At 43.0% G+C, this 21,510-nt stretch overlaps 9 protein-coding genes across 9 annotated transcripts; 4 read left to right on the top strand and 5 right to left on the bottom strand.

Annotated features, from left to right (window-relative positions):
- Positions 1-259: 259 nt before the first annotated feature.
- FA14DRAFT_172229 (uncharacterized protein) lies at positions 260-2,878 on the bottom strand (the record flags this gene model as incomplete). The annotated part of the gene is made up of 1 exon (XM_025500391.1): positions 260-2,878. One exon carries the CDS (start codon positions 2,876-2,878, stop codon positions 260-262), a length of 2,619 nt encoding a protein of 872 aa, XP_025355918.1.
- Positions 2,879-3,142: 264 nt separating this feature from the next.
- FA14DRAFT_172228 (uncharacterized protein) lies at positions 3,143-4,810 on the top strand (the record flags this gene model as incomplete). Its single annotated transcript, XM_025500390.1, has 1 exon — positions 3,143-4,810. One exon carries the CDS (start codon positions 3,143-3,145, stop codon positions 4,808-4,810), a length of 1,668 nt encoding a protein of 555 aa, XP_025355917.1.
- FA14DRAFT_160683 (uncharacterized protein) lies at positions 4,810-6,286 on the bottom strand. Its single transcript, XM_025498780.1, has 2 exons — positions 5,007-6,286; positions 4,810-4,939 (listed from the first exon to the last, which is right to left on the bottom strand). Exons 1-2 carry the CDS (start codon positions 6,246-6,248, stop codon positions 4,880-4,882), a joined length of 1,302 nt encoding a protein of 433 aa, XP_025355916.1. The 5' UTR covers positions 6,249-6,286; the 3' UTR covers positions 4,810-4,879.
- Positions 6,287-6,798: 512 nt separating this feature from the next.
- FA14DRAFT_114568 (seven-hairpin glycosidase) lies at positions 6,799-8,217 on the bottom strand (the record flags this gene model as incomplete). The annotated part of the gene is made up of 1 exon (XM_025496060.1): positions 6,799-8,217. A coding segment is annotated over one exon (1,419 nt), but the record flags the coding sequence as incomplete, so codon positions are not given.
- A 486-nt stretch (positions 8,218-8,703) lies between these two features.
- FA14DRAFT_145542 (putative NADH dehydrogenase 22K chain precursor) lies at positions 8,704-9,605 on the bottom strand. The gene is made up of 2 exons (XM_025497281.1): positions 9,194-9,605; positions 8,704-9,118 (listed from the first exon to the last, which is right to left on the bottom strand). The coding sequence occupies exons 1-2, from the start codon at positions 9,537-9,539 to the stop codon at positions 8,997-8,999; spliced, it is 468 nt and encodes a 155-aa protein (XP_025355914.1). The 5' UTR covers positions 9,540-9,605; the 3' UTR covers positions 8,704-8,996.
- A 745-nt stretch (positions 9,606-10,350) lies between these two features.
- Positions 10,351-12,554, top strand: FA14DRAFT_172224 (tannase-domain-containing protein; the record flags this gene model as incomplete). Its single annotated transcript, XM_025500389.1, has 1 exon — positions 10,351-12,554. One exon carries the CDS (start codon positions 10,351-10,353, stop codon positions 12,427-12,429), a length of 2,079 nt encoding a protein of 692 aa, XP_025355913.1. The 3' UTR covers positions 12,430-12,554.
- A 538-nt stretch (positions 12,555-13,092) lies between these two features.
- Positions 13,093-15,171, top strand: FA14DRAFT_184673 (tannase-domain-containing protein; the record flags this gene model as incomplete). Its single annotated transcript, XM_025501403.1, has 1 exon — positions 13,093-15,171. One exon carries the CDS (start codon positions 13,093-13,095, stop codon positions 15,103-15,105), a length of 2,013 nt encoding a protein of 670 aa, XP_025355912.1. The 3' UTR covers positions 15,106-15,171.
- Positions 15,172-15,539: 368 nt separating this feature from the next.
- Positions 15,540-16,894, top strand: FA14DRAFT_44497 (uncharacterized protein). The gene is made up of 2 exons (XM_025502353.1): positions 15,540-15,853; positions 15,921-16,894. Exons 1-2 carry the CDS (start codon positions 15,631-15,633, stop codon positions 16,772-16,774), a joined length of 1,077 nt encoding a protein of 358 aa, XP_025355911.1. The 5' UTR covers positions 15,540-15,630; the 3' UTR covers positions 16,775-16,894.
- FA14DRAFT_172222 (uncharacterized protein) lies at positions 16,781-20,620 on the bottom strand. The gene has a single exon (XM_025500388.1). It carries the CDS (start codon positions 20,143-20,145, stop codon positions 17,014-17,016), a length of 3,132 nt encoding a protein of 1,043 aa, XP_025355910.1. The 5' UTR covers positions 20,146-20,620; the 3' UTR covers positions 16,781-17,013.
- Between the last annotated feature and the right edge of the window lie 890 nt (positions 20,621-21,510).

Below are 21,510 nucleotides of genomic sequence, written 5' to 3'. Positions count from 1 at the left end.
CAAAGGGACGCAGTAGGACAGCAAGCCTGCATGTCCTAGTGGCTTAAAAGACCTATCAAAGTGCTCATCAACTAGCTACGTCTCAACTGAAGATGACGCAAGCATTTCTCATACATTTTCCGAAGAATAAATGGTAGGTTGATACGACTAAATGACTAATGAGCACACGATTAGGGTTATGATGGACGCGCAAATTGAAATGATATTGACAAGGAACTCAGAAAGGTATAAAATATTGACAATGGCTATGAACTGAAACTCAGAACGGGGTACAGCTTAGCTGAGAAGCCTGTCTGTACACACTGTCCGCTTCGTTTTCAGTATCGTCATCATCATCGTCAAAGCTACTTTTGATACTACATAATTTTATTATGTCGACTTCTTCTTGTCTTTCGGACTTGATCTGCTTTTTATATGCGGCAATCTCATCAGGATAAATGGCTAGCATTTCTTCCCTGAGTTCAAAGCGTAAATGGCTCCCATCTTTTTGCGCAGTCACTCGAGAGAACGTAAGGCTTTCTCTACTTTGTACAACTTTTCGCAATTTCTCAACTTGAGTATACGAAAGACGGGTTGTGCTTGCTGATGTATCATTCTTTAGCGAACTCAGACAAACCGAAGCAGGCTGAATATTAACATGAGCGACATACCGAGTTGTATTATCAGCTGCTACGATCCAATAAAATGGTTGCTTTCGAGGAAGATCTTTTGTAGCGTCATCTTCCATCGAATGGAAAAAGATGGGATTAGGACTTTCATAATCTTTGTTCCAGACGGTAATCACTCCGTGATAGTCTTCTGTCCTGTGAACAAATACTGTACCTACTGGGTGAATTGTATCTAATATATCGTCATCGATATAATCATCAATCGTACTTTGATCTTCAACATCGTCTGTGTGCCCTGAAGAACTTCTAGCAAGCCTTTTAATAGGAGGTAGCTTCTCCTTCTGCTGTTTGATCATCCCTTTCGCTCGTATTACGGCATCTTCTAGTCTGTCTATTGGGGCTTGGCCTCGTAAAAATGGCTTTCTTCTTTCAAAGGCGACAGCCTTGCTAATGAGGGACTGGGGAAGTATTGTTCCAAGAATTGTTAAAGAATGGAAAATGCCTTCTGTATTGGATCTGTTTTCCAGCTCGTTTCTTCCAATTATAAACGTATTTATGCTTTGCGAACGAGATGGTAATTGTGCGCTTGCGGGATTAGACTGTTCAGTCAGCCTTTTTCCCAATCTTTCTGTCTTCGGATAGATTGCGGATACCAGATACATTTGGTCATCACTATGATTGAAGTATGTAGCGCTAGGATTGAAAGGATTATCATCCTTTGCCATAATCAATTCAAAGATTTCGTCAGCATCTTGATTCATGGTGACTTTTTGTTGGTCAATGAGATCTACTGTGTTCAGCGTCATAAATGGTGATATGACTGGTCCAATATCCCTTTCAATATTCCTTGCAGCCGAAAGACAGCAAAAGAGTGTTGAGCAGGTAGAAACTTGTGCGCTTTGTGAATCATCATTACTGACTCGAAATTTACGCTTGAGATCAAGTGAATCATAAATCAGACCACCTTCTTCTACATCAAGCCAAAAATTGGTATCTTGCCCAGAACTTCCGCCCCGTATAGCAATTATGGCACTATCTGGAATGCAAGTACGTAAGGCAAACAACCCCAGACGGCAAGCTATTGCACAATATAACACAGAAAATGTCATAGGGTGAGTTTCCCTTGTTGCTTTGCTTAAGCAGCAATGAATAAAATTCTTATAGACTTTGGTTGTATCATAGACCTTTGCCATGCGAAATTGACGAATTTTCAAGAATTCATAAATTGCAAGAGCAATCTTTTGTTGTTTTTTCGGCCCTTCTGACTGAGTGTCACGATCTGCTAAGAATAATGAGCATGCAACTGCCATTTTGTCTAGTTCGTTGGAGATTTCTTGACCCTCACCTCCACAGATCATTGAAAAGTAGCCAAAAACAGTTTCGATTTGTTTGATTTGGACTACGTCTTGTGGGACTAAATTTGCGTCGTCGTTACTACGTGTAGCACTGATCTCCGTCCATGAAAAAGAGGGTCCCAATATATCATATTCTTGAATAATTGCCCACATCCGATTCAGTCCATAAATTGCTTGTTGCTCTCTTGTAATTTGCAACATCATTTCTCCGAGATGCTGTATTACCATAGAATGCGTTTTCGATCTATAAGTGCTAGGTTTGCGCGACTGTAATGCTGATGGGAAATCAATCATTTTTGAGTTTTGCATATTATCTGACTCTATGAAAATATCTGGATTTCTTCCAACCCTTTTTTGAACTACGATCAATGCGATGAGTATATCTTTCACATCGTCTCCATACGATTGTAGAGTTTCATAGACTTTCTCAAACCAACACGTAGGATTGATGCATTGTTCTTTGATGACTTGTATGACCTTTTCATCAGTACGTATGCGAGCACAAAAAAGTTTATAGAAGTCCAAGCTTCCTTCTTCCTCTACGTGCAACTGTGTGCTTGGACTAAAAGTTAAAAATTCTGGAAATGGAGTTTCCATGGAAGAATTGCTTGTTTTGTGCCTGTTCCAAACGGATTGAGCCGTGTGGTATAAATTCTGAATTCTCCGTTTGTTGCGTAATTGGTTCAATCTAGCGCTTTGAGGGTTTTCTATACGATCTTCTTTCCAGAAGGAAAAATAAAATCTTTCCCATAAGCAAGACGAAGTTGCAGATTTGTATAGCTCACGGCTGCTTTGTACAACTTGACTGAGATCCTCGGGTGTCAGATAGTCGAAAATCGCAATCAAGATTTCTTGCGGTAAAGATGAAATCTTTCTGACGGCTGGTTGCGAGATTTGGTCGGGAGAGCTTCCCATAGCTAGAAATTTGATGTTAGAAAGGTTGGAAGTAGGATGATGATTGTTGTATTGAAAGGTGGCTGTATGTATAATATATAACAATCAAGTCGGATAAATGCTATAATGATTGTCCACTTTATTATTCGCGTCTAAAGAGTGAGTATAAATGACGCGTAGAAGAACAACACTTCATTCAGCCCACAAAATAAGACAAAGGGAGAGAAGAACTGTGCATCCAACACAATCTTTCCTTCTTTAACATCATCATTCGCCGTTACAGTCATGGGCCTATTTGTACTAGCCAGTATTGGCTTATCGATGTACATTTGGTCCATGACATTGTACAACGTCTACAAACCCCTTTCTTCTACTTTGTCAGCTGCTGCTCCATCTGTGCATCCGTTATCATTGTTTGCGGCATTTCAGAGTGCATTCACAACAACAAAGGAACAAAACAATCAGCCACCAAAACGACAAGGTAGAAAACGTAAACAATTAACTTTGGCCGAAGCACAAAGGGAAGAATTACGGGAATCACTCAAGATCTTGTTCATTTGGCTAGCATGTAAGGGTACTGAACCTGCATTCGATTATACATTTGGATATGTTGTCCCATTCTACAATGCCATCAAGGTTCTTTGTCTTTTGGTATTTGCCAGATTTCGAGCACAATTATCCATCCATTTGTTTGATTCGTTCATCATCCCACTTGGTCGTCCAAATACGCCACTGATCAATTCAACAGCATTCACCAACCTCATCTTGCCTTGGCTTCGGTTTATGCTGTCGTTACCTTTTGCTCATCTTTTTGCAGCATTTCGCAATACACTAAATTCACTCTTGTCTTCGTGGGGCAATGAAGGTCAAGTGGAAAATGCAACTTTGGCAGAAGAAGAAAGGGCAAAGATGCAACGTCAAATGCTAGAAGCAGATCGTGTACCACCGCCAAAAATGAAGTCTGGTGCACGCCAAGCATCCACTTCTGGCATTAGAAAAGATGGTCGAAACGGATCAGGTCCTTCACATGGCACGAAAGGCGGTGGTGGTGGTGGTCTCAGCGCAGCAAACAACAGCCTGCGATATCAGAGAAGCATGGATTCGCTGGCTTCCCGAACAACTGCGATCACGAACAGAAATCTCGCTTCAGCTTCACGTCAGCGAAGTGTGTCTTCTCGAATGACACCAGGTACGCAAGAGACATTTCAACAACTGCAATCGCTGCCATCCGTTCCGCGGGATTTGCCTGATTCATCGATCAGAGTGGAGGGAAGGACTGTTTCTGGACCTGCTTCTCACAATCCACCTCTGACATCTTCGCCAATGTCAAACTTTGCGCATATACCAGGTATTGGCAATCCGATGCAACATAATGACTTTGTTCCTCCGCCCAATGGTCGACCTATTTCACATCTTCGGCCTTCTATCGTAGAGAAGATGCCCGGAAGCCTAGCAAACTCTCCAGTGAAGCCGTTTTCCAATCTTGGACAAGAGACGCTTGACGAGAACGTTGCAGGTGATCAGACCATAACAATGAATGCGGTTAATCTGGCTGAGGACATCGTTTTATCTGAGGAAGTGCAACAAGAGAAGCAACTCCCATCTGATTCGGAATCCACCTCGACGGCAGCTTCGAAGAAGAAGGCCCCCTCTAAACGAAAAGTCAGTGAGATCGATGGTGAACTTTCGGAGGGCAGGGAAGCCAAGCTCAAAATATCTCCAGGCAAGAAAGTTAGCCGGGTAGCACCACAAAACAAGCGAGACGCTTCCACCACAACTGCAGCTCCAAAGACTGCAAAAGCAGCAGCGACCAAGAAAGCTGGCGAGTCGGCTACGACGACAAGTTTACCTCGTTCGCGTAGCAAGAGAAATGTAGGGACCACGACAGATGCGAGTGGGGAAGAAGCTAAAGGTACTTCAAGGATTCCAAGAACAAGGAGAGGGGCCACGTAAATGTATACTAGTAACACTGTATCATACCAAAAGCGAAATTTTGCTCATACATTGTACAATTGAAACATTCTAGATAGTAGAAGTCAGTTCTGACATCGCAAAAGGGTCTCGCACCGAGCGGTATTGTTGCTGTTGTTGGGAGAAGAATTCGGTTAGTGAATCTCGCAAATGTTGTCTTGGTAGTTTTTTTACTCACCTGATACCACTGAACGTAATCACGTTTAAGTTGATCAACTTCAGCATGCAAATTTGCGACGTTGGAAGCCATAGACATAAAGATTGCATGTTGGTGCAAGATCGCATCGGAGATAAGTTGAGGACTATGCTCATTTCTCGTATCAATGGTCGCCAGTTGCTTCTCAATCTCCTCAATCGTCGATCTGTATCGTTTGATCCGCGTTCTGAATTCAACAGCAGCTTTGTTGAAAAAGTCACCTGGCCAATTGATCCATTGTTTACCATCAGATCGTCCTTCCTTGTAGTTTCGTGCAATTTCGTATAAAGTTGCCAAATCTGTGCGATCTTTATCAACATGATCAACGATTCCTTTGATCAATTCACCATCCTGTTGCAAGATCAAAAGTGTATTGCTGATATTATTACTCAATTCATTCCATTCGGAAATTCTCTTTTTGATTTCCGTTCCATATTCGCGTGTTTGCAGTTCATCTTTTATACGAATTTGACCATTGATGTACTTTTCCATTTCTTCGAATAACTTCTTTTGATCTTCAGGTAGATCGTTAAATCGCTCTTTTTGATGGTATGCTTGTTTGGCAAAAGGGGAATTGGGATTGATTTGGATCGATGCATTTTGCTGTGCAGCTGATTGTCCAAATTGCGTACTTTGCTGGAATTGCTGTTGTGGATTCTGTTGCGATTGCCCAAATAGCGATGATCCTTGTTGACCACTTTGTGCAGGCGCTGTTGCTCCAAAAGAGAAAGCTTGTTGCTGCTGTGGTTGCTGTTGTTGTGCAGCTGGTTGTGTTGATCCAAAAGAGAATGGTTTGTTGGCACCTGCTGCTGTACTTGAGCCAAACAGTCCTCCTCCTGCTTGCTGTTGTGATTGTTGTTGTGCTTGGTTCTGGCCAAACAAGGATGAGCCGAATCCTGTCTGATTCTGCTGTGCAGGTGGTTTATTGCCAAAGAGACCTCCCGTTGCAGTGTTTTGCTGATTTGTCGAGCTACCAAATAGACCGCCTGTTTGTTGCTGTGGCTGTTGCTGATTCTGTTGTTGCTGTGGCTGACCGAAGGAAAACAAAGAAGATCCTGTCGCTGCCGGCTGTTGCTGCTGCTGCTGTGGTTGTTGGGCTGGTTGATTAGAACCTCCAAAGCTGAATGAAGGTGTTGGCGTTGCAGCATTATTTGTTGTGCTCGTGCTAGCAAAGGGTCTAGCTGTTTGCCCTCCGAGGCTAAAAGATGAACTCCTGCCCTGCATCTTTTCTATCCTGCACAACAAATGATGGTGATGGTCACGAAGAACAACAACAACACGTAAAGAAGGTTTCTTTGTCGGACTTGTCACACTATAAATTTCCCAGCGTCAACCTTCTTCCACCATACGCGTTGCGCTTACAAGCTGTGCTAAAACTCAATCACTCCAATCATTCAGACAGAAAGAAAGAAAACGTTCATATTGTTCGGATACAAAACTATATATAGAAGTAGCTCCACCAAATATGTCATACTCATAGCTTCATGCTGCCCAAATAGTCAAATGCTACTTCTTTGGGCATATTTGTGTATGACATCATTTGTTTGGCAAATTCATCTTTTCCTGATCCAGGTTTGGCATCATAAACCTCTGCGGGTTTCTCACCTGGATCGGCAAGTACTTTCATTGATGCGGACTCGGATTTCGTATTCACAGTGGCCATCTTTGAATCAGCCAGCATATCGAACTCAGAAGAAGAAGTGTCGTTACGATAGTAAAGCGGCGAATAAGGGAAATTACCTTGTACCTTGCCAAACGCTGTTGGGTTAGCACGTTTGAATGCCATTCCTTCCGTATTGAACACGATATCGTCCAACGAATAATGATTAGAATCATCAAAGATCAAATAGAGATACTTGAGTGTTTCAGAGTACAAGAATGGAGGTTGAGGACCTTGAATACCAGTTGATTCATCATTGACGTTATTAATGATTGAATAACCATGACCTGTATCAGCAACTTTCTTGATCGTTTGGAAGATTTTCCATGCCACATCTCTCCACATTTGTTGTCCTGTGATACGCCAAGCATAAAAGATTGATTCCAAGACTTCAGGCGCAACGAACCAATAGCCAACAGTAACAAAGATACCATGCTTTTGATAGAAAGAACGTTTTTGAGGTGAAACGTATTTCCAACCGGCAAAGTTGCCACTTTTGTCTCCATAACCGAATCCGTAAGGTCCAAGTCCTAGAGCTGTTTGGTCATATGTAGCCGCACAACTTTCTGCAAGTTCAAGACCCAATGTTGTGAAATCATCACGATTCAACAATCTACCTCCCATGGCAATATTACCGCCGATAAAGCATGCCAAATGTGAAGAAAGATAAACCGGTGTAGTACGATTAGCATCAAAGTCGGCAACAAAGGTGAAATTGTTCACTCCGGTCTTGTATACCAAATGGGATTGAATTGATTCAACTGCAGTTGTCCAATGTTTGATGTATCGATGATCACGTTGACCCAACAAGATAGGATACTTGAGGAAATATTCCAAACCGCCCGAATCGAAACCACCTCCAAGGGTGATGTATTGACTGTTTGTCGTCAAATTGAACGGGTTCACGCGTGTATAGGGCAAACCAGGATAGTAAGCATTCAAACCCATAATAGCATCAGAAGACCCTTCTGCCAAAGTACGATATTGATCGTCATTGGTCATATTTGACAATATTCCGAATTCAATTGTCAAAGTACCAGCCTCAGCAATGTTCGTATCAGCGTTCAAGTCCATGACCGATTGGTCTCTCATATTCCAAATGCTGACGGGAATTTTTGCATTCTTGAACCAAGATCCTTTGAGACGATCGGCAAGCGTACGAGTTTTGTTGATAAAGAAGCTTTCTTCAGCTCTTTCACCGTTCATTTGATAAGCACTCAAAAGACCACCAATGATACGAATGGTTAATTCAAACAACTTCACTGTTCCCGGTTGTCCATCAACCATGCTTGAATTCGTCGTATAGAATGCTTGATCTTTGACAACTTTTACTGCATTTGCATAGTTTTCCGTTTGAGTTAAATTCATCATAATCATCGAACTTAATGATTCGATGGGCGTTCCACCAAAATCTGCCGTTGCAGGATCATTTGCTCCTGTCAATAGTTTTAAATCGATACAATCTGCCGGATATGCATACTTGACATATTCGTTATAATTGTACAAGAAAGCATCTTTGATCGCTTCACGCTTTTCAATATCGGCACCTGTGTGTGGAATGGAAGCATCGTTATCCCTGCTGTCAAGAGGGGCAGAAAGAGCTGGCGAGAGGAAAACAGTAACAGCAAAAGCTGCACGAAGCAAAGCGAACACGAGCATGATGGATGGTGATGTTATGGAAGGGAGGATGGACGAATGCGTTTCCAAGTCAGCTATTGGGCACTTAAAACCGGAGCGAGAATGTCAGGAGTTAATTCGTGTGAAGAATGAGGAGTGATCGATCGTTACTAGAAATAGATGCAGAAAGACGACAAGGAAATCAGAGCTGATGCGGACCCTTTCGTCCGTAAATTTCTGGAAAGAATGGCGGAATGGCGGAGCCGTTTTCCAAATTTGAACATTGCTGTGCTGCTTCATTCCAGTCCTGAATAAGGGAGAAACGCTTCATTTCAGTCCTGAATTAAGGAGAAACGCTTCATTTCAGTCCTGGATTAAGGAGAAACGCTTCATTTCAGTCCTGAATTAAGGAGAAACGCTTCATCTCAGTTTTGAATAAAGGAGAAACGCTTCAGTCTTGCCCCTATTGTTCGATCGATTCAATTAGACATCTAGACATCGATTTTGACTCCTTTTCTGAAAAATTGTGATTGATCATGTCGCTCTCTCATATACTTTCTCACTCGTGTACCTTACCTAGCACGGAATTCAGCGTCCGCTTAATCGCAATCGCTTCTTTGTCGCTTTTCAAATATCATTGATATCGATGAGTAATAACAAGCCGATATTATATGCTTCTTCATTCCTTTCTCCCTCTATGTTTGCGGTCCACGGAAGACCGGCTTCTTCTTCTCATGCACTTGTGGTGCTCCTTCAGGAGAACCTGGAATCTTTTTTGCCAATTTCAGCTTGTCGAATACGCACTGGTTTAGTGTTCCTGAAAAAGAGGGAAAGAAGAGTCAAATGTGTCAGTGAATGATCATGACTGATCATAAAGTGCCTGTATACCCACTCTCTGGTTTACGACAAGGATAGAATTCTTGATTGTTCATTTCTAGACATTGCCAATGATTTTCCCATTCTTTTCCGCATGATTCGCCTAACTTTTTGATCAAATCTTGTGCACATCTGGTTACCCTCCTTCCTTCTTTTAGACAATGTGCAGGATTACGATCTTCATTTTTGCAAAGCATGAAATCTTCATTATACTTTTGACAATGTTCACCTAAGAAGAAACTTGCACTCTTTAATGGTGCTGAGGTTACACCTAATTCTTCAACATTTCCCGCTTCTCCCGATAGCGGGGAAGGTTCGACGTATGGTGTAGAAGGGAAACGAACTTCTCGATGACTTGCCATTATGATGAATGTGATGGCTATCAGTAAGATCTTCTTGATGCGATTTAGCCTGCTTTTGCTTGTTGCTATTGGCGTATGTATGCACAATCTCAGTCTAAACACAAACGCGAAGATCCCGGGTATTGGCCAACAAGCAAGAGCGTATTAACAACCAAATACGCGCTTAGGCTTGCTTGTGCAGCCATACACGTGATGAGCAAGGGCGCAAGGTGTTAACCACCAGTTGTGAATGTATGCTCTTTTCCTGATAACGATTATGAGCATGTCATGCTCATCGTGTACACAAATATCGGATCTTTCTTTGCCGCAAAATCATCACACTCATTGTACCTAGAACTTTCCATTTGAACATCCAACCACGGAACATCAGTGTTGACTCATACGAGCACTCTCGCGCTTGCTAAGCGGTAGTCCCTGTCCAACGGTACCGCATCGCTTGCGATCGAGAATAGACTTTCATTTTTAGCCGGAAGGGTACCGTATAGGAGAGATACGAGCCCGCCAGAATATGCGGAATTGATAACAATCGAAAATAATGAACGGAACACGAGGAAATATTCTCCTATAATGAAAGTTGATTATTTGTTATTTTGACGGAAAAGGATTTTGGGCATGAGGCATGCGAGATGAGAATCTACAAGGATTGCCAAGAAGCGCTAGCCGCTCCCGGTCATTTGCAGTGGAAAAACGATATACTGGAAATGGCTATGACTTCATATACCTCCTATTTACCAAATACTCCTAACAGCTTCCTATTTAAACGATCATCATTTCGGCTTGTTCCACACGATCCCCCACTGTCCTTTCCAGAATGCATACTCGCTTACTTATTTCATTTGCATTTCTTGCATTGGTTGCTGATAATGCTTTATGCGCCCCATTATCTACAACAACTCCGAACATAGTCATCGGATCTGGTTCGGCTACTATAGCAAGTGCAGAAGCGGAATACCTTTGCATGCAACTTTCCCAAACATTTCAGCCGCCGTCAGGTATCACGATCAACAATACGTTCACACAATATTTCCCAGAAGGCTCGACTGCTTCTATTGAATTTCTGACTGATTCATACCCTAACGGAACGATTCCGGCTGGCGTAGATAAGCAAACGATTTTAGAAGATGTTGGACCTGATTTGAATGTCAGATCGCAAGCCGGATATGGATATTTTAATAGCTTTGCTTCACAGCAAAATGGAATGCCTGCTTTTTGTCGATTTGTTGCGACAATAATCACGGGCTCAAACACATCCGCTCTAAGTGAAGTATGGCTTCCCCTAGCTTCGAATCCTTTCATACCACTTGCGACACCAGAACAAAAAACAAATCAAAGTTTTCTTTCGATCCTTATTGGCAAGCTAGCGAAACGGAATTGGTCTTGGCAAGTTCGATCTCTGCCGGGTGATTTTGTACTGGGCTATAAAACCGGATGGAACGGTAGGATTGCCGTTCTTGGTAACTCTGGTCAATTGGGTTGGGTTCCGATGGTGACAATGAAGAATTACATGGGCAGGTACATGTTTGTCGTCGCAGGAACAAATTTAGGTCACTTTTCCGATCAAAACGGTGTAGAGTGGGTTTTGGATAATTTTCAGGATACATTGACGGATTTCGCCTCGAGAGCAAATCATCTTACAACCTTGCTTGCCGAAAGCGTCGTTGACCAGTACTACGGTAAAGATTGTATACATGCCGTTCGTAATCCAAAAGATAACAATCGTGTCTACCGATATTACGCAGGAACAAGTGTAGGAGGAGCCCGTGGGTTAAGCGCGGCCCAAATCTATCCGAATGACTATCACGGTATCATTGCCGGAGCACCGGCAAACCAATTTATGAATCTCAATACTGGGCAACTGCATACTGCCTCTCTGCATAACAAGTCATTCATTGGAGAGGGATACTTCTCAAGAAGTGCCTTGTACGGTCCTGTGAAAGACATCATCACCCGTCAGTGCGATGCTCTTGATGGATTGCAAGATGGGATCATTTCTGCTCCAACACTTTGCAAATTTCAGCTGGAGCCTGAACTTCTTTGCGGTACAGGTACGACGTATGGTCAATCGAACGACACCTGCTTGAACCAAACACAAATCAATGCAGTCTATCAACTGTACAATGCAACATACATTGATGGCGAAATCATTTATCCGGCTTATTGGCCTGGCTTGGAGCATTCTGCTTCTAATTTGAGAGGATCAAACGCAAAAGCAAGTGGCTGGCATCAACTTGTCGTGCTGAGGAGGCCAGCATTGAATGATTCATTTAATCCTTTCACCGATATTCGTCTTTCTGATCTCAATGCAGGAATTGCTGCCGATCCGGGAGGTGTTAATGCAGCCGAAACGGATTTGAGCGCATTCATCAGCTCAGGCGGAAAACTGATCATGTATCAAGGCTCATACGATCTTACCGTGAGCCCACAAGCGACAGTAAATCATTTCAACCAAATGAAAGAAAGTACTTCAGCCTCTTTAGGAGAAGCTTTAGTTACTTCTTCGATCAAACTGTATGAAGTGTTTGGTATGAAACATTCGCGCAATGGGATTGGCGCAGCAAATTTTGGCGCTCCTCAACAGAATGATGATGGTCAAAGACCGTACAAGTTTGAATCAGGGTATGATATCACTTTAGCCTTAATTGCTTGGGTAGAAAAGGGAATCGAGCCAAACGGACAAATTGCACTACATTATGGAACGAATACGACCGTCAACACTTCTGCAACAACAAACACCACAGATCCGGATAGATTGCCCCCAGAAAATAGGCAGGATTATAACTTTGGTGTAGTGTTCTCTCGCTTGTTGTGCCCTTATCCAGCAAAGGCAGTTTATCAGGCCGGTGCAAATCCTAATGGCGAAAATGGATATCAAGCTTTCACTTGTGTTTAGTGCAACACCACCGACTCAGAACTACTTTCACGATCGTGACTATGGACGTTTCATTTTATCACGTCTTAAAATATAAAAGCCCTTGCTAATGGTGTAATGTAAGCAGCCATCAATAAATGTATGCTCGTTCCATGAAAGCGGTAAACATGTCTTTGGCGTACTCCCATATATGTTACCTCTTTGCTCAATGTCATCGGAATTATTCTTGCTAGAATCTTTCACCAAACATTCGACCGCAGAAAGTTCCGATCATTGTAAGGGGCATGTGAATTCAACGGTACCGTTCAGTCCACATTCATAATGATGTAGTCTGTGAGGTAGCGCATAGGGGCTCAGTGGTCGAGATATGCAAATGTTGAAAGTTGATTATTGCACAGGGACCGCTAAATAAATAGTATTCTCCTAACATAGAATTATAATTCGTCACTCAGCTGGAGATGGAATTCGCTCATCAAGCATTTGATATTCAATATAGCGTTCAAACGTCATTTATGAACAAGCTGCGAAGAAGCGCTAGCCTCTCAAATTCATGTACCGGAAAAATGTTGGATTGGTATAACGAATCATATCGCCCCTATCTATCATGTGTGCCTGACAGCTTTTTATTTTCATTCTGTCACCATCATTCTGCTTCCATCAAGACGACGCCACCACATCTCAAAGATGCGCACCAGTTTATCTTTTTCATTTGCATTCTGTGCACTTGCTAATGTTGCTTCATGCTTATCCATTCTAGGTAAGCGTAATTCGGCTTTCATCGCAGGAACAGAGGCGGAATCTCTTTGCATTCAACTTTCTCAATCATTCCGAGCTCCGTCAGGAGTCACAATCAATAATACGTGGACTCAATATTTTCCTGAAGGTTCGCCTAATTCTATCGAATTTTTGACTTCTTCTTATCCAAACGGAACAATTCCCGCTGGAGTGAATGTGAAAAAGATTTTAGAAGATCTTAAACCTGATTTTGATGAAAAGTCACAAGGGGAATACGGACGTTTGTCTCAAAATGGTTTGCCAGCTTTCTGTCGATTTGTTACAACCATAATTACAAGCGTAAACACATCCGCTTTGAGCGAAGTTTGGCTTCCTCTTGCTTCGAATTCTTCTGTACCACTTGCTACCCCAGTAGCTTCACATTCGAAGAAACGAAGTTCATCTCGTCAAGTTCGTTCGCTTCCCGGAGAAGAAATACTCGGCTATACACCCGGTTGGAATGGTAGAATTGCCATTATTGGAAATTCAGCTCAATTAGGCTTTGTTTCGATGCCCACTATGAAAAGCTATTTGGGGAGATACATGTTTGTCGTTGCCGGATCAAATCTTGGACACTTTTCCGATAAACTTTCTGTAGATTGGGTTCTGAAAGGAGGATTCATAGATACCTTAACGGATTTTGCTTCAAGGGCAAATCATCTTACAACTTTACTCGCCGAAAGTGTGGTTGATCAGTATTACGGCAAAGATTGTGAGCATGCCGTTCGTAATCCAAAAGATAGCAATCGCGTTTATCGATACTATGTAGGCACAAGCGGAGGAGGTGCACATGGCTTATCAGCTTCACAAGTATACCCGAATGATTATCATGGTATTCTTACTGGTGCACCAACAAACAATTTCATGAATCAAATCGTTGGAATACTTCATACTACTTCTTTGCATAATAAGTCATTCATTGGCGAAGGATATTTCTCGAGAAATGCTTTATACGGTCCTGTTAAGGACATTGTTACTCGTCAATGCGATGCTCTTGATGGCTTGGAAGACGGCATTATCTCTGCGCCTACACTCTGCAAACCACATCTGGAACCAGAATTGCTCTGTGGCACAGGCAAGACATATGGTCAATCGAACGCCACTTGTTTGACCCAAGCACAAATCAATGCAGTTTATCAATTGTATAATGCAACATACCTTGAGGGGGAACAAGTGTATCCAGCCTTTTGGCCCGGCTTGGAAGATTCTGCGGCAAAATTGAAATCATCAAATCCAATGGCAAGTGGTTGGTATCAATTGGTGGTGCAAAGGAAGTCAGCATTGAATGATTCGTTCAACCCATTCACTGACCTTCGTCTGTCTGAGCTAAAGGCAGGAATTGCTGCAGACCCAGGAGGTGTGAATTCGGCCAAAACGGATTTGAGTAAATTCATCGGTGCGGGCGGAAAAATGATCATATATCAAGGATCATACGATCTTATCCGCAGTCCGCAAGCAACAATTGATTATTTTAACGAGATGAAAGCAAACACTACAGCCGTCTTGGGAGAAGATCTGGTTACCTCTTCCATCAAACTGTACGAAGTGTTTGGTATGCAACACTCCCGTAATGGGCCTGGTGCATCAAACTTTGGTGCACCTGAACAAAATGATATTGGACAGAGACCATACAAGTATGAATCAGGCTATGATATCACTTTGGCATTGATCGCTTGGGTCGAAAAGGGAATCGAGCCAAACGGTCAAATTGCATTGAAGTATGAAGTGAATCCTGTTCCGGTCACTTCCGCAAATGTAAGCAAAAGTGATCCGGCAGATCAATTACCCGCACAGAATTTGCAAGATTATAATTATGGTGTTGTGTTCTCTCGATTGCTTTGCCCTTATCCAACAAGAGCTGTATATCAAGATGGTGAAGACGCCGATGACGAGGATGGATATCAAGCTTTCTCTTGTATCTAGTGTGATAGTCGATCTGTAGTCTGAAATGCTATACTGCTTCCTTCTCCTATTTTGGCTAAACTTCTTTCCCCACATTGATGATGATTGGCTTCTTTGATTAGCGTTAAATTTACCTAAACTAAAAACTTTTTAGCTTCAAAATTGTAAACGCTAGAGCAGAAAATTATAAATTGTTTGCTTGTTGGGCATTGAATCAAACAAACAAATAAAAAGCATGGCCCTTATTCTGCTTCTCCGATTCATGCAAAAGCCCGTCAATCAAGTCACCGGTATTCCTTTTAGTTCTTTCCACTTCGGGTGCACCGCTCTTCTATGCATATTCCACCCTCTTAGTCCGGGTTAATGGAAGGGCTGAATTGGAATTGGGGGAATTCGTAATTAAATCCGCTTGGCAATACTAGCTGTATTCCCATATTTGCACGGTTCCCGGTCATCTTGAAAGGGACCACATCATCGTTGTTAATAGTTTTAAAGATGTGTCCTTTTTCTTTCAATCATCTTCCCTCTCACCATCATTAATTCAAAATGTACTTTGCATCATCTTTAAACTTTATAGCACTTTGCGCTCTGGTCACTGCCACCTTTGCTGATGCTGCAATCGTTGCGAAACGAGACCCACCTCCTCCACCTGGTCCTGGCAAGCAACCCCATCCTCATCCTTCGCCACCCGCTGATCCTCCCAGTGGTCCACATCCCAGTCCTCAACGACCGATCACAGATGCAATCATAATGGGTGATAGCTATACAGGTAAGTTTGGTAAATATACACTGTCGAAACACTGCTGATAGGATTTTTACTCTGCCTCACTAAACAGACAGCTGCAATGTGTATCTTCAAAATTATAATGCCACAGGCGGTAATCCAAAATATCCTTTCCCGACTTGTCCACCGCCACCTACCGGAAGAGCAGATCAAGGCAGATCTTGGCCGGAATGGGTTCGGATCGATCAAGGACAAAAAGAGGAACCTGGAAGTCCTCCTGGTGGTGAACCGGTAAATCCATCTCAATGGAACATTGTCAACTTGGCTCAAAGTGGAGCTGTTTGTGATAATTCAATCTTTCCACGAACTGTTCCTGATATTGGTCAACAAACAAAGTTATATCAAACCCACTATAATACCAAACCTGCAGCATCACACATTTATACGCCTGCCGATAGTACACTTTTGATCATGTTTATCGGTACGAATGATGTTACTTACATCGTAAATGGAACAGGAAGTGTTGCACAAGAAACAAGTTGTATTTCCTCAAAGTTAGACACGTTGCACACCTTGGGTTTCAAACGCTTTTTGATGGTACAAAATATCAATTTACAAGATTGTCCACAACTTGCAAATACAAAAAATACATCTTCCGTCGTACATCAAGATAATGATCAACAACAAAAACTCTTCAGTCAACTTACAAAGCAATGGAATGATGGTACTTCTATTGACATTTTCCCCGCTTATGATTTGTTTAGCGCATTCTATGATCATCCATCAGAATATGGTTTCGATAACGTTCATCAAGGTTGCAATACTTGTTCAACTCCAGATAAGTACTTATGGGCAAACTCACTTCATCCTTCTAGCAGAGCTTTCCACATCTTTGCTAAGAAGGTTGTCAAGTTCACCAACGGTGTGAGAGGACAACAGCTCATCAACGGCGCTGAAGGTGTTTGAAACACAAAAGCTCTTTATACATCGATTCATATTGGGTTTGTAATACATTGTTGTCGAAATCCAAAAAGTAGTGATATAAGTTCGCAAAAAACACAGGGAAAGCAGCTCAAGCATTGGAGAGAGCCAGTTTGAATAATTAATGTAGAGCAAAAATGTTTTCCGTATAAGCAAAAAATCATGCAGATAAATTTTTCCAGCTGTAGCAATCCGGCATTAAAAGAAAAACGCAAGAAACATAATCATGCCCTCAAATCATCTCCAGATCCATTGTGTCCTTCTTTGGCCGCAGCCTCCTTGCGACGCATGAGCAAATATCGTTGACGACATTGATGATACGTTCGCGATCCTACCACGCGGGCCACCGATTCCCATCTCTGCCCGAACTCTTTGATCGCCCTTCTCAACCGTTGATCTTCCTCTTCTGACCAACGAACATACGGTAAACGTTTATCTGGGCTTGTATTACCGCCTTTTTGAGGTGTACGTTGTGTAGTACCTACACTTTCATCATCACTGTAGCCTGGATCAACCGCACCACCGTTCATCATATTCACATTCATCATTTGATTCGCTTTTGCCAATCTAGGACCATCTTGCATGTTTGTCACGAACCCTGAACTGATTCTTGGTCCACTTTGTAATGCAAATCTGGCATGATGTGCTGCAGGTGGGCTATAGATTCCATTCCTGCCTGGAGGAATGTTCTGTGACGTCCATCCTTGTGAAGATGACATGGCAACAGGCGATCCACCCGGTCCATATGCGTATGCGCCAGGTTGAGTGTTCAGCCTGTATGCCTCGTGACCCATGGGTGGGGGATGTGCGTATGGATGACCGTATGCTCCTCGTGGATAGTAATGGTTGCCCATCTGAGGCGTTCCATTAGGTCCCATATGATCAACGTGCATTCCGTCATCTGAATCGTCTGATCTACCGCCCATGAAAGCCTCTCCTTCACCCGAATGTGATTGCTCAGAACTTTGTGAAGGTTGTTGACTAGCTGCAGCTTGGTCAGCAAGCAAGTCCAATGCACTCAAAGCAGAAGCTTGACTTGCATTTGGCATTTGTGACGAATGTGGATCAGCTCCCTCTGTATGGGTTCGCAAACGACGAGAAAGGGTAGAAAATGATCCTTTCTCAGGCGAGCTCAGAATGGCAGAATGTCTGCGATCCGCTTCCAAAGCCACACTAGATACACGCCTTCGCTTTGGACTTTCATCAACTGAAGATTGCAAAGATCTGTCCAAATGAGCAAATCTGTTATCTTGCAGAGGGAAGCGTTCATCTTCCATCGTGTCGTTCCTAGCCGTGACATCCGCTGCGTCGCCTTCATCATCCTCTCCACGAAGCTCGCTGTTTCTTCGCTGCTCTTGTTCCTGTTGTTGTCGTAGCTTTTCGCCGGGTGTGAGCACCGTTTGAGCAGCCTGTAAAAGATCATCAATACCGCCAATCGAACGAGCGCTATCAACACGTTGATGAGATCCCCATCGACCGACCGATCCATTACGGCCTGCAAGAGGGGAAGCATTCGGTGCAATGACGCTTTCAGGCGCCATCCTAGAAGATGCACCACTTTGTGTCACAGAATCTAGCATAGCAGATGATTTTGGTGTATGGGCGATCTTTGGCGTGCGTGGTGTTCTTGGAGCAAGAGGATTTGTGGCAGCAGTCGGAGGAGGGGTTGTAGGTCTTCCATTTTCTTCCACTTCCTTGTTCGATCTTGTCTTTTGCAAACGACGAGCGGCAAGAAGGAGATGTTCAGCCTCTGCATCACCCATCATGGCTTGCTTTCTTCTTTTGCTTCGATCACGCTTGTGTGAACGGCCAGGAGTGGTAGGTGTCGCTGTGAGTTGAGATGCAACGGTATTCTTCGAAGGTACACCACGAACCAAAAGTGGTCTCAAACTTTTCAACTCCAATTCCAATCGATCACGTTGAGCTTCTGCATCACGCATTCGGCTCTTGAGATAACGTTTATCTGCCATCAGCTTGTTACGCTCTTTGATAATTGTGGAAAGAGGTGAGCCAGCTGGGGCGTTTTGAGCATCAATCGTAGCAGATGGTCCAGCGCCAGATGAGATTCCCAATCCTGCCAAAGAACTGTCAGAAACACTTTGTGGAAGGTTGCCTCCAGATGAGTTCACCTTTCGTTCTTCAAACGGTTCATCAAGCACATTGACTGGTGTGCTCTGAACAGCGGAAGAGGGAGGCCGTGATGCATTTTCAGCGGTGACATCGACATACGATGTGGATGCATCCTTTCTAGGTGTTTCTATTGAGCCATTCGCATTGCCCGGTGTGCTTTGAACCGTTTGAGCAGCTCTCGCTCTGGCTGCTTGTTGACGAGCGTATGCAGAGGCATGATCTTTCATCTCCTCTTGCCATAGAATTTCCTCTTCTGCACTCATGGCACGCTCACGATCCAATTCTTCATTTCGACTCTCGCTTTTGTTTAATAATTGGCTCAACTTGCGTGCTTGAAGCTTGACACCATCCAACTCAGCTTCCAAGCGAGCTCTCAATTCAAATTCTGCAGCATATGAATGAGCAAATGTTGTTCGCAAAGACGAAAGCATGGCGATCGAACGAAGTCTTGTATTGTGCAATGCTTCTTCGTTGTGATCAATGTATTCATCTTGCTTTTGTGCATGTTTGATGAGCTTCTTCACCATCGATGCCAATTGTCTTTCTTGTGAAACTGAGCTGCCACTAGACTGCATCTCTTCGTCGACATTATCAAGTCCCATACCTGCCAAGCTTTGCATTAGACCGTTCATCTCTTCCTTCCCGACCGATCGGGGTCTGGCTATATCCTCCCCGTCTGCATCACCGTACAAGAGCGATCGGACTTCTTCTGGAGTTGGTTCCAGGGCTGCATGAAATGAGAGACGACCATCCGTTCCTCCAGTCACGGACCCTAGAATCGGAGACGGCGTCCTTGACCTTGATGGAGAATGGGCATGACCATTTTGACGTGGCTGTCTTGATCTTCCTCTCTCTTGATGAGATGTTGTTTCTTCCGTCTGAACTGATTCATCTGCTGTGTGTGGTGCTGCTCCAGAACTTATCCTCTTGACCTTCCGATGATGTGCAACGACAGATGGACTTGCCTCTGCATCTTCACCTCCGTTTCCCATACTGGATGGCGGAGGAGATTGCGATGGATGATGAACGGTTTGAGGAGGAGATGAAGAGGATGGTTCTCCAATACGAATATGATGTTCCGAATTTGTGGATGTTCCTCTTGGCGGTTGAGTTGAATTGGATAATTCGATATGCGAAGTGGGTGGAGTAGGTAAACTGTTGTTCATTCTAGGCGGAGTCAAAGGGGCACGACCGTCGCTAGAGATCTTTTTATCCGTCGCAAACATTAAAGGCGAAAGAAGATACCGAAAGTGTTGATTATATTTGTTATATCGGCACGAATAGCGAGATGTATTCGATAAGTTATATGACTAAAACATCAAGCGTTTCCTTTCTGTTGAAGTGTTGGTGTAAGGTTGTGTAAGGTGTTCCTTTGATGAAAAAGAGGTAACTGAAAGATCGTTCACAAGCTTCTGAAAGGATGATGATGTTGATCAGACGGGATTACCGATGGCTTTGATCAAGAAGAAGAAGAAAGATGTCTCTGCAGTCTAATCCATCCACACATTCTTTCTCTTGATTCGATCAACATAAAAAACGAATATCTACTACGTATGCGGTATGTGTGTGTATTTGCGTGGAGCAGATCCGGTACACTGATTGTGTGCGTGTAATTAAAAGGGAAAAAACTCCTCTGACCGAAAAGAGTGACTGACTGGGGGGCATCAATACAGTGACGCGCGCGCGCCGCGCAAGTATATGACAAAAGAACAAGAAAAAAACAAGGCTAAAAAATTTTTGAACAACACGCAACACGCAACACACCAACACAAAAAACACAAATGGGAAGCCGAGGGCAAATTACATACAAAAAATAAAGTGTATTGTATCAGTTTCAAATTTGTATTCAAGAGGTTCAAGTTTCACATACAATTGAAAATATTTGATCGAAAACTCCCGCGTCTTTTCTCTTCCAGGGCGTAGAATTATACAACAAGGCAAAATTGAGCAATGTCTCACTTTCTTCTTCTTTCCCTACAAACTCCGAACTTTCCTTCCAAACTGTCACGAGCGTGAAAGATGTTTGATCATCACCACATTATAACGACTTGTTTCAATTAATGATGGCTATCAAGTAGCTCTGATTATTGTGTCTCTAGCCCATTAGTAGTATCCGTACTATCATGCATGTACTTGCTTTGATAGTACTGCATGCAGGGACAGTACAGATGCAATTTTGTCGCGCCAGGATGAGAGCGTGCCATGGTCACGTGCTTTTTACCTTTGTTAATTTCACCTCATCCTGAAATATTTCATCATGAAAAGATGTTTATGAGGAGCAATCAACTCGATTACTCAGCCCCTTTGCATGATGAGACCTTAAGCCAATGGGTCTTTGAAATTCAGCCAGAACGAAAGCTAAGCTTTGCTGATAAGGCAAGAGCAATATTGCCAGACATTAGAACCACCAATATCACTACCTCCTGATCGTGATAAGAATTTGATCTTCATATCGGATAGAAACTCCGAACAGTCCGGTCCGGTATTCGGTTTCCCTGACTAAATGGATATCTTTCTCAATCTATTCTTTCACAAACGACTATCTCGCATGATGAATGCTCTTCTCATCTGTTCTATGATATAATCAAATT

Source organism: Meira miltonrushii (assembly GCF_003144205.1).
Source record: "Meira miltonrushii strain MCA 3882 unplaced genomic scaffold FA14scaffold_2, whole genome shotgun sequence".
NCBI lineage: Eukaryota > Fungi > Basidiomycota > Exobasidiomycetes > Exobasidiales > Brachybasidiaceae > Meira > Meira miltonrushii.
The sequence above is the reverse complement of the archived record's forward strand: the minus strand, read 5'-3'. Positions and strand labels throughout refer to the sequence as shown.

Bases quoted from the DNA above. Each gene is read 5' to 3' on its own strand.
- FA14DRAFT_160683 (XM_025498780.1), bottom strand. From the start codon at position 6,248: ATGCAGGGCAGGAGTTCATCTTTTAGCCTCGGAGGGCAAACAGCTAGA. The intron at 4,940-5,006 runs GTGAGTAAAAAA...TCCCAACAACAG, and splicing joins ATTACGTTCAGTGGTATCAG to CAACAATACCGCTCGGTGCG.
- FA14DRAFT_145542 (XM_025497281.1), bottom strand. From the start codon at position 9,539: ATGGCAAGTCATCGAGAAGTTCGTTTCCCTTCTACACCATACGTCGAA. The intron at 9,119-9,193 runs GTGGGTATACAG...CCTCTTTTTCAG, and splicing joins TCCTTGTCGTAAACCAGAGA to GAACACTAAACCAGTGCGTA.
- FA14DRAFT_44497 (XM_025502353.1), top strand. From the start codon at position 15,631: ATGTACTTTGCATCATCTTTAAACTTTATAGCACTTTGCGCTCTGGTC. The intron at 15,854-15,920 runs GTAAGTTTGGTA...CTCACTAAACAG, and splicing joins AATGGGTGATAGCTATACAG to ACAGCTGCAATGTGTATCTT.
- FA14DRAFT_172222 (XM_025500388.1), bottom strand. From the start codon at position 20,145: ATGTTTGCGACGGATAAAAAGATCTCTAGCGACGGTCGTGCCCCTTTG.